Source organism: Rhinoderma darwinii, chromosome 3 (genome assembly GCF_050947455.1).
Source record: "Rhinoderma darwinii isolate aRhiDar2 chromosome 3, aRhiDar2.hap1, whole genome shotgun sequence".
In the NCBI taxonomy this organism is placed as follows: domain Eukaryota; kingdom Metazoa; phylum Chordata; class Amphibia; order Anura; family Rhinodermatidae; genus Rhinoderma; species Rhinoderma darwinii.
This window is the reverse complement of record NC_134689.1, coordinates 430940667-430951340: the sequence shown is the minus strand read 5'-3', so window position 1 is coordinate 430951340 and position 10674 is coordinate 430940667. Positions and strand designations below refer to the sequence as shown.

The 10674-nt window shown below is 41.1% G+C and overlaps 2 protein-coding genes across 2 annotated transcripts; both read right to left on the bottom strand.

Annotated features, from left to right (window-relative positions):
* Positions 1 to 634: 634 nt before the first annotated feature.
* Positions 635 to 1594, bottom strand: LOC142750793 (olfactory receptor 5AR1-like). The gene has a single exon (XM_075859769.1). The coding sequence runs from the start codon at positions 1592 to 1594 to the stop codon at positions 635 to 637; it is 960 nt and encodes a 319-aa protein (XP_075715884.1).
* A 6036-nt stretch (positions 1595 to 7630) lies between these two features.
* On the bottom strand, positions 7631 to 8590 carry LOC142750792 (olfactory receptor 5AR1-like). The gene has a single exon (XM_075859768.1). The coding sequence runs from the start codon at positions 8588 to 8590 to the stop codon at positions 7631 to 7633; it is 960 nt and encodes a 319-aa protein (XP_075715883.1).
* Positions 8591 to 10674: the final 2084 nt, after the last annotated feature.

The following is a 10674-nucleotide window of genomic DNA, read 5'->3' as shown; positions in this document are numbered from 1 at the left end:
TTTAGCCCTCGCCCAATCCAATAGTGACACAGAGTGTCCCGAGGCCAGACCATGAAAAAACCCTTCAGATACTCTGGAATAAAATGGTCACGGGACGGTGCTCTCATTGTGGAGATACTCAGAGCTATTAAATACACAATCTCAATTTTAGTAAAACTTTCTCTAGCCTCTTAGATTTTATTGAACGGTGAAATTAATTGTGTGATATTTTTTGCATAGGCTGAAAAAATGACTTCTATCTAATCAGAGAAGTCTCAAATGGGTACAAAGTTCTCCAAAAATTGTTGGGTCAAGTCAATGTCTTTGATGTCGAAGGCAGACTCATTATACAGAACATTGAGTAGAAAAATGGCCGACACTTTCGCCAATATGTTTTTGTCATTTGCAGAACTTTTCATTACAAAGTAATTAAACTTTAGTTGCATAAATCTGGACGACCCTCTTATTTAATAATATGTCCAACATTTCACAATGGGTCCATTCTGATGCTGGATTGAGAAGAAGAACCATTGTCAATTCAAAAAAAGGTTGTGTCTACTGAAACATTCATATAGCTCAAAATGCCCCGTATCAAATTCTAAGGGGTTAAAAGGCAGACATCTTAACTTCCTGTAGGAATTGAAGATCCATAAATCTAGTTATTATAAGAACAGCATATACAGATCTCTAACTGTCTCTGGACTGATAGGATAATGGTCCTTCTCACGTCTTGGTTCCTCAGGCTGTATATGAGAGGATTCAACATTGGTGTCACTGCCGTGTAGAAGACAGAAGCCACCTTGTCTTGTATGGTAAAGATATTGGAAGAAGGGCGCAAGTAAGTAAAAAATATAGATCCATAGAAGATGAAGACGCAGATGAGGTGTGAAGAGCAGGTATTGAAGGCTTTTCTCCTGCCCTCCACTGATTTAATGCGAGAAACTGAGAAGATAATTTGCAGGTACGAAAGTAGGATAATCATCAATGGACCTATGCCTAGAATACATACAATATATACGGTGACCTGGTTACAGGTGGAATCATCTGAGCAGGACAGTTTGAGCACTGGAAGAACATCACAGTAGAAGTGGTCGATGAGGTTTGACCCACAGAATTGTAGAGTGAAGGTACAGCTGGTCTGTATCGATGACTGTAAGAGGCCAATGAAGAAGGAAAGAAGAACAAGACTTCGACATTTCGTTTTGGTCATTATAGACACATAATGAAGAGGGTGGCAGATGGCAACATAGCGGTCATAGGACATGGTGGAAAGGAGAAGAGACTCAGTGGCCACCAGAGAAGCGTAAAAGAAAAACTGGAAAGCACAACCTTCAAATGAGATAGTTTTCTTCTTGGATATAAGGTCCACAAGCATTTTAGGGGTTATCGAAGCTGAATAGAAGACGTCCACCAGAGAGAGGTAACTCAGAAAGTAGTACATTGGGTTCTGGAGGCCTGACGTGGTTTGGACAATGGTAAGTAAGCCAATGTTGGCCATGGTGGTCACAATGTAAACATGAAAGAAGAGTATGAAGAGGAAGGTGGTGAGGTTCTCATCATCAGAGAGTCCCGAAAACAGGAAATGGGTGACCTGTGTCCTGTTAGTGGCGTCCATTCATTCTATTGCCTCAACTGCGGCAATACACACGTCAAGGAGTCCAATGAGAGATGAATAGAGCCGCCACTTGTGGTGTCAATACACGGCCTAAACCAAGCACAGGAACATAGAATGAGTAATATATATAATATACCATGACCATGACATGACCACATCCACATTGTCTCTTGCGGTCTGACGTATTTTCCCTTTCCATGGGAAGTTGATAGAGAACATTTGTTTTACAGCTGAGTTTTCATCTTTCAGATCGTCTTTTAGAAACAACCATTAAGATTCACCAACAGAATCATGATCCGTTCAGATGGTGGGAGCCTGTAGCATGCGGCCTGTAGTCTGTCTACAGAAAGAATCAACACATTAGGGGCACTTGGAAAACTCTGGAGGCCCCTTGGGGCACTGATTTAACAGGGAATGGGGGTTTGTTTATAGCTAAGGTTGTATCACCGGGGAACACTATGTAGTCATGTCTCCCGCCTTACCCCAAAATAATTTTGCCTACCACAAATAACATGCACCCCATGACAGCCACAGATTGCGCTTCTCATGACAGCTACAATGTCCCTTATAAAAGCGACAATAAACCCCCTTCAGAGCCACAAGCCCCCTCCCCCCATGATCCCAGTATTTGTTTACAGGGTCCGTTCTGGGGTTTGTATTTATTTAAGGGGGTTGGTTTGTTTTAGTTTAGGGGTCTGGTCTGGGGTCTGTATTAGTTTAGGGGTCTGGTCTAGGGTTTGGATTAGTTTAGGGGTCTGGTCTAAGGTGTGGATTCGTTTACAGGGTCTGTTCTAGGGTCTGTATTAGTTTAGGGATCTGGTCTATGGTTTGGATTAGATTAGTTGGTCTTGCCTGGGGTCTGTATTAGTTTAGGGGTCTGGTCCGGGGTCTGTATTAGTTTAGAGGTCTGGTCTGGGGGTCTGTATTAGTTTAGGGGTCTGGTCCGGGGTCTGTATTAGTTTAGGGGTCTGGTCTGGGGTCTGTATTAGTTTAGGGGTCTGGTCTGGGGTCTGTATTAGTTTAGGGGTTTGATCTGGGTTCTGTGTTAGTTTAGGAGTCTGGTCTAGGGTTTGGATTAATTTACAGGGTCTGGTCTATGGTTTGGATTAGATTAGTTGGTCTTGCCTGGGGTCTGTATTAGTTTAGGGGTCTGGTCTAGGGTTTGGATTAGTTTATAGGGTCTGGTCTAGGGTCTGTATTAGTTTAGGGGTCTGGTCTAAGGTGTGGATTCGTTTACAGGGTCTGGTCTAGGGTTTGTATTAGTTTAGGGATCTGGTCTATGGTTTGGATTAGATTAGTTGGTCTTGCCTGGGGTCTGTATTAGTTTAGGGGTCTGGTCTGGGGTCTGTATTAGTTTAGGGGTCTGGTCCGGGGTCTGTATTAGTTTAGGGGTCTGGTCTGGGGTCTGTATTAGTTTAGGGGTCTGGTCTGGGGTCTGTATTAGTTTAGGGGTTTGATCTGGGTTCTGTGTTAGTTTAGGGGTCTGGTCTAGGGTTTGGATTAATTTACAGGGTCTGGTCTATGGTTTGGATTATATTAGTTGGTCTGGCCTGGGGTCTGTATTGCTTTATGGGGAAATGATTTAGTAGCTTGCTTTATATGAACCATAATATCGCAGGTCTCTTGTGCTTCAGTCATATACATATACTAGGTATACAGAGTAAACATTATATATCACGTACCTGTGCAGCGTACTGTCTGTCCTGTAAAGAAGTCTCATCTCTGTTAATCTTGATCCTGTTTTTATTGAACCCTAATACCCAGGAGAAGGAGTCTCTGCTGCCAGCCATGATCCCTGTATAGAGGAGGTAAGCCAATTACTGAATTTCTTTAATCACTGAACTTTTATAATTACTGAACTTCAATAATTACTACAATTAACTAAATGTGTTAAAGAGATTAGAAAGTTCTTCATATCTTAATTATATTTACAGCTTTCTGAAGCAAAAAGATAAAAAAAAAAAAACTACTGACTGCCTGCATCCACCACTAGGGGGAGCTTATGAGCTCACTGAAGACTGTGTTATTATTGGGGTCAATGTACAATCAGTACACAGTGAGCTCCTAAGCTCCCCCTAGTGGTGGCTGCAGGCAGAAATTTATTATTTAATGTCTATGCAGGAGATTTGGAGCTTTAGAAACAAATATTGAACCTTTATCCTTATCTTACCTCATCTTAAGGTTTTCTCTATTTTCTTCTTTTGTAGGGGGAGGGTAGAAGAGGGCAGATGGTGTCACGCCACCTGATGTATATGCGTGTTCAGGTTGTAGCACCTGGTTTCGAGTTTGTTTCTGATTTTTTGCCTCTAGATTTGGTTCCAATTTTTTTTTGGGCATATTCAACCTTTCTACAGATCACCTCATAAGTATTTTTTAGGAAGTGAAGGGTAACAGGAGATACTATTATACCGATGCACATATTGAGAGTAGTTGTTTTTTACAGGACAAGTTGTAATTTTTAATAGCACCATTCTGGGGTACAGAAAATTTATTTTTTTGGGGGGAATAGAAAAAAAACAGCAATTTTGCCACACTTTTTGTTGCGTCCTAAATTTACACCGTTTACCGTGTGGTATAAATAACACAATAACTTTAATCAGCGGGTTGTTACGATTGCAACGATACCACATTTGTATAGATTTTGTATGTTTTGCTACTTTACAAAGTAAAAACAATTTTTTTTCAAAATTATTTGTTTCTGTGTCTTCATATTTGAAGAGCCGTAACGTTTTTATTGTTTCGCCGATGCGGTTGTATGAGGGCTTTTTTTTTCCCGGGACGACTTGTAGTTTTTATTGGTACTATTTTGGAGTAGATGCGACTTTTTGCTCACTTTTTATCACATTATGTTTAAAGCAGGATTCACAGAAAACAGCAATTTTTGCATTGTTTTTTATTTTATTTTTTTACGGCGTTCACCGTGTGGGTTAAATAATGTAATAACTTTATAGTTGGGGTCGTTACAGATGCGGCGATACCAAATATGTGTAACTTTTAAAAAAAAAGAATAATAATAAAGCATTTTATAAGGGGAAAATGTGTTTTTTTCATATTTTTTCACTTTTTTTTTTTTAACTTTATTAAACTTTTTTTTCACATTTTTACTAGTTCCACTAGGGGACTTCACTATGCGATCCTCCGATCGCTTTTATAATACACTGCAATACTTCTGTATTGCAGTGTATTAGTGCCTGTCCGTGTAAAACGGACAGGCATCCGCTAGGCCGTTTCTCTGGCATGGCCTAGCAGGCATTCACTACAGGCAGACCTGGGGGATATCTGTCTAAATATAGAAGACACCGGCACGCTGCGATCACACGCTGGGTGCCGGTGGGATGAGAGGAACCACCCTCCCTCTCTCCAAAACCACTCAGATGCGGCGCTCGCTATTGAACGCTGCATCTGAAGAGTTAAACGGGTGAGATCAATACTGATATCGATCTCGCCCATTAGAGTAGGGCTGCTCTTTGTTCTCAGCTAGCTGAGAGCAGGGAGATTTAACGGCTCCCTGCTCTGTTTATTTATTCCGATGCAGCGCCGTAAAAAGGCTACTGCATCAGAATAAAGCCAGTTAGTGGCCGTCGTAAAAACACCTATGGGCGGTCACTAAGGGGTTAAACAGGTACCAATCCTACAGAAGAAAGATTATTTTATCATATGTATATTTTAATTTCTATGCTGCCACGTAGTGACCAATTTGTAATATTATGTGTTTTGTTGTTATGTGCACAGTACCTGTGGTCACATGTCATGAGCTGACAGATACTCAAGCCGGCAAAGCTCACTACTTACTTAATACTGCTCAGGCAATGGTGGCTGACCCTGTTTATAGCAGGAACCGGAGAAATGTTCACCACCTGTGAGTATATTTTCATTTCTATGCTGCCACGTAGTGTCCAAGCTGTAATATTATGTGTTTTGTTGTTATGTGCACAGTACCTGTGGTCACATGTCATGAGCTGACAGATATTCAAGCCGGCAAAGCTTACTACTTGCTTAATACTGCCCAGGCAATGGTGGCTGACCCTGTCTATAACGTTCACCACCTGTGAGTATATTTTACTGTGCCGTAATAGGGTGAGGACGCATCCAGCGTAGAAACATGGCATACCCCTTACTGGGGGAAGACTGCTGCCCATGGAGCAACAGAAGTCCTGTTGGTGCTGGCGTGCACCAGATGAGGAGAGACCCTGCGGCTTTAGAGTCCAGTGATATGAGTGGCATCGGAAATAAAGCGCTATGGGGTCTCTCCACAATGGCGATTATGATTTTAAAAAGACCAGATAGAGAAAAAATGCCCTGGATTTAAAGTGGACGTGACCCTGCATCAGGGAAGGGTTGAAGCTCCGTGCAAAAAGCAGAAAAGTTGTGAGACACCGTTGCCTGCAATTGCCACCGTTTTGTTCTGTCACACTGCTAAAGTGACTGCGCCTCTCTGCTGAGAAGTGTTTATACACCTTGTGGCCAATTATATGCATTACCGGTCAGTAAAGCAATTTTTATTTGTAACACCTGGGCCTAATGTTTCATCAATTCGACTAACCCTGCGATCCTTGCCGGTACTCCGCCTTACAAGCCTCGAAACAATTGTCCAGAAGTTGTAATTTCAAAGAAGTTCTCGGCCACCAACTATTCCCTCACTTAGACTTTGACATGAAGCAGGTAAATTCTCCTGTGTGTGGGGGAATTTTAAAGTTTGCCATGGGTCTCAGCACTTTCGAGATACGCCCCTGACTACAATCGGGCAATAAATGCCAATCACACTTATTTGGGTGCCCCGTTATAGCTCCGTACAATAAAAATATGTGCATGAGGATTTTAAAAAACTCCCGGAGATGTCATGTAAGATTTTATATACAATAATACATAGAGATACATAGAAATTTCAATAGATGATAATTTATTTTATTTTTCTCTCCCTTGTCTCCTCGTTTACCACCCTCCTCCCCGACTCAAGGGTGGGATTACCGGGGGAAAAAGTGGGTTAGAAAAGGGAATTATTGCTCCTAAATTGGATTCTAATCCATAAATGCTAGAATATATAATATCTCTCTTTTTGTAGAATCCTCGTTCCTGGTAATGTGTATTTATTGGATAATTTAAGACTTTTTGTTGTATTTTGGTATCCATTTTCTTAACTTCAAAAAAATATATAAAAAAAATAGAATATAGTAAAAAAGTAATAAACAAAACTTTATTAACGCTACCAACTCAAAATGCAAAAATCAAGACATCACGAGTTAATAAAAGAAATAAAAAGTTAGGACTCTCAGAATGCTCTTGGGAAAAAATGAAAAACGTGTTGTGTCACAGTTCCACCAGATAAATAAAAAAAAGTCTTAGAAAATTGAATCAAATTCAGTCCAAATTTCCTAAAAGTTTCTGATTCATTGAATTTAGACATTTTTGGGGTTCGGGGCATGGAATTCGCATAAAAATGGTGGCCTTCGGTGAGCGCTGGCCACCATTTTAAAGATTAGAAAAAAGATCACTTGACCTTGGGTGGGCTTCCCCACAATGGCTTGTAGGCAGCCTTCCCAAAATGCACTGCGGTAATCCCTCCCTATATCACAGCCAATCATCAGCAGTATAGGAAGATGACCCATATCCACTATAAAAAGCCCAACCAAGAAATGCTACTGGTTGGATACAGTCCTAGAAGACATCAGATAGTCAGATACGACTTTTCAGGGCAATGAAGGCACTTGCGATTTGCGGTGAATGTATTAGAAATTCAGATTTTTTTTTAGGAAATTTCAAATTTTTTTTTGAGGAACCAGATCCTTGAATATTGCCGCCACAAAGAGGATCCATCATCCTTCTGTCCATATATAATATCCTGAACTCCTAAAAACCCCATCATTGTGATAAAGGCAAATCTAGATCCAATCAAATATCATTGTTATTTCAATTTTAAACTTTTTGTTTTATTTTTTTTTTGCTATTTTTTGTAAATGTTCTGCTTTTCTGTATCAAATCAGGACAGGTACAGAGTTAAATATTTATTTTCTGAAGTTGATTTGTGAAGCCTTAATTCTAAGCATTGGTAGAACACCATAAACACGTCTCTAACTGTCTCTGAACATATGGGATAATGGTCATTCTCACGTCTTGGTTCCTCAGACTGTATATAAGAGGATTCAGCATTGGTGTCACTGCCGTGTAGAAGACAGAAGCCACCTTGGCTTGTATGGTAAAGACAGTGGAAGGAGGACGCAAGTAAGTAAAAAGTATGGTTCCATAGAAGATAGAGATGCATATGAGATGTGATGAGCAGGTACTGAAGGCTTTCCTCCTGCCCTCCGCTGATTTTATGCGTGAAATTGAGAAGATGATAAGAAGATACGAAAGTAGGATAGTCATCAATGGACCCATGCTCATAGCACTTACAATGAAGACAGTGACCAAGTCACAAGTAACTGTATCCGAGCAAGAAAGTTTAAGCACTAGAGGAGCATCACAGTAGAAGTGGTCAATACGGTTCGAACCACAAAATTGAAGACTAAATGCACAACTGGTCTGTACCGATGACTGTAGGAAGCCAATGAAGAAGGAAAGAAGAACAAAACGTAGACATTTCTTCTTAGTCATTATTGACATATAATGGAGAGGGTGGCAGATGGCAACATAGCGGTCATAGGACATGGTGGAAAGAAGAAGGGAGTCTATGGAGGCCAGAGCAGCATAGAAGAAGAATTGGAGAGCACAACCTTTGAACCAGATGGTCTTCTTCAAGGACATAAGGTCTGCAAGCATTTTAGGGGTTATCGTTGAGGAATAGAAGACGTCCACCAGAGAGAGGTAACTCAAGAAGTAGTACATTGGGTTCTGGAGGTTTGATGCATTGTGGACAATAGCCACCAGGCCAAGATTTGACACTATGGTCACAATGTAGATAACAATGAATAATATGAAGAGGAATATTTCAAGTGTCTCATCATCAGTTAGTCCAGAAAATACAAACATGGTCACTTGTGTCTTGTTGGTGGTGTCCATGGTGACGTAAACATCATCATATATTGGAACCTTTTCCCAAAGCTTAGACAAAATATCCAATATATAACTAGAAGCCAAAACCTAGGACATAAAAATAACTTATTACTGACCATTTATTTTAGGCCTCGATCTCTGTTTTATCCCGTGACCACTGGTCCTTTGAAAATCCCTCGTGTTTCAGTAGATAGTGCCTTGGAGATTCACTGATTCTATGAAGGCTTCGGATCAGGTGGCCAGAAACACGCCATGAACTTTGGACTTGAGGACTCGTTCATAAGTCTTAGGCCACATTCACACGAACGTGTTTTTGCGGCCGCAATTCCCCCGAAAATCCACGGGAGAATTGCGGCCCCATTAATTTCTATGGACACGACTGTAGTTTTTGCGGTCTTTGCACGGCCCGGGAACCCGCACCGCAGAAAGAATGGGCATGTCCAATTACGGCCGTCTTCTGCGGTCCGGGCTCATTGAAAACAATGACGGCGGCCATGTGCATGTCCTACGATTTGCGGGCGGCCCGCGGCTGACAGTCCGCAGCCGGCCGACCCGAAAATCACGGCCGTGCACACGGCTACGGTCGTGTGCATGAGGCCTTAAGGTACAGTGAAGCCTCTTTGAGATGATCACCTAAAATTATTTAGAAAAATGGTTTTCTAGAGATGTGGTCCTCTGAAAGTAAATGGGAAGTAAACATAGTAGATGATAGACCTGAAACCTATCAGGGGAAATCTGGTCTAGATAAAGGGGTGGCCTTCTCAAAGAGGTGGTGGAGAGTTCGAGAGGTCTCATTGTATTCTTGCAGCCATCTACAATGAGTTACGTACCATCGTCAATGCCGTAGGATATTTAACCTGAGGTACTTAGAGGTCCGCCAATTATATGCTTCTTTAGATGATCTTATGTTACAGGGTCTCTAGTCCGAATTAATTTCTTGTATTTGCTGTCCACTATTCAGATTCTCGTAGGGTGGCCGGACTGCTGTAGAGGAAATTCGCTAAGGAATGTACAGCCCTCGTAATATGTATGACAGTGAAAGAGATTATGACATATTAGACCAACATCTCTACAGACAAATTATAAAACCATGATAAATAATAAAGACTAGAAGTAAGATATGTCTATAGCTTAGAATACTAATATGAGCACGTTAGCGGCATGTACGGTGTCCTCTAAAATGATGATAATTACAATCCCAATAATCTGTAAAAGAAATCACAGACGCATCAATCTTTTTATGGACACTGTAAAAAATTTATGTAAAAATGAATTTATGGACAGTTGGCAACTCTACTCCTAATTATTGAGTTCAGGTTTTTTTAGCCACACCCCTGCAAACCAGTAGATTAAATCAAGCACACAGCCATGCAATTTCCATAGACAAACATTGCTAGCAGTATAGGTCATACTGAAGAGCTCAGTGACTTTACACATGGCACTGTCATAGGATGCCCCCTTTGCCAGTCAGTTTGTAAAATTTCTTATATGTTTGATCATCCCCAGTCACCTGTAAGTGTTATTATTATCTACTAGATCTGCCCGGTCACCTGTAAGGGCTATTATTATCTGCTAGATTTGCACTGGTCACCTGTAAGTGTTATTATTATCTCCTAGTTCTACCCTGGTCACGTATAAGTGTTATTATTATCTGCTTGATCTGCCCTGGTCACTTTTAAGTGCTATTATTATCTGATAGATATGCCCTTGTCACCTGTAAGTGTTATTATTGTGAAGTGGACGCGTCGAGGAGTAACAACAGCTCAGAAACTAAGCGGTAGACCTTAGCGGTAGACCTTGTAATCTAACAGAGCAGGGCTGCCCAGTGTTAAAAATCTATGGGGTGTAAAAATCACTTATCCTCTGTTATATCACTTCCTCTGGAAGTGACATCAGCACCAGAAATGTTAGTCTGGAGCTTCATGAAATAGGCATCCAGGGTCGTTGACATATAAAATCGACATGCACAGTGACAAGTGTTGGCTGGGGTGGTGTAAATCTGGGTTGGTTGTATGCCGGGAGAACGCTACCTACCAGCATGCATAGTGCCTATTGTAATTTGGTGGAGTTGGGGTAAGTTTTTTCCCTTA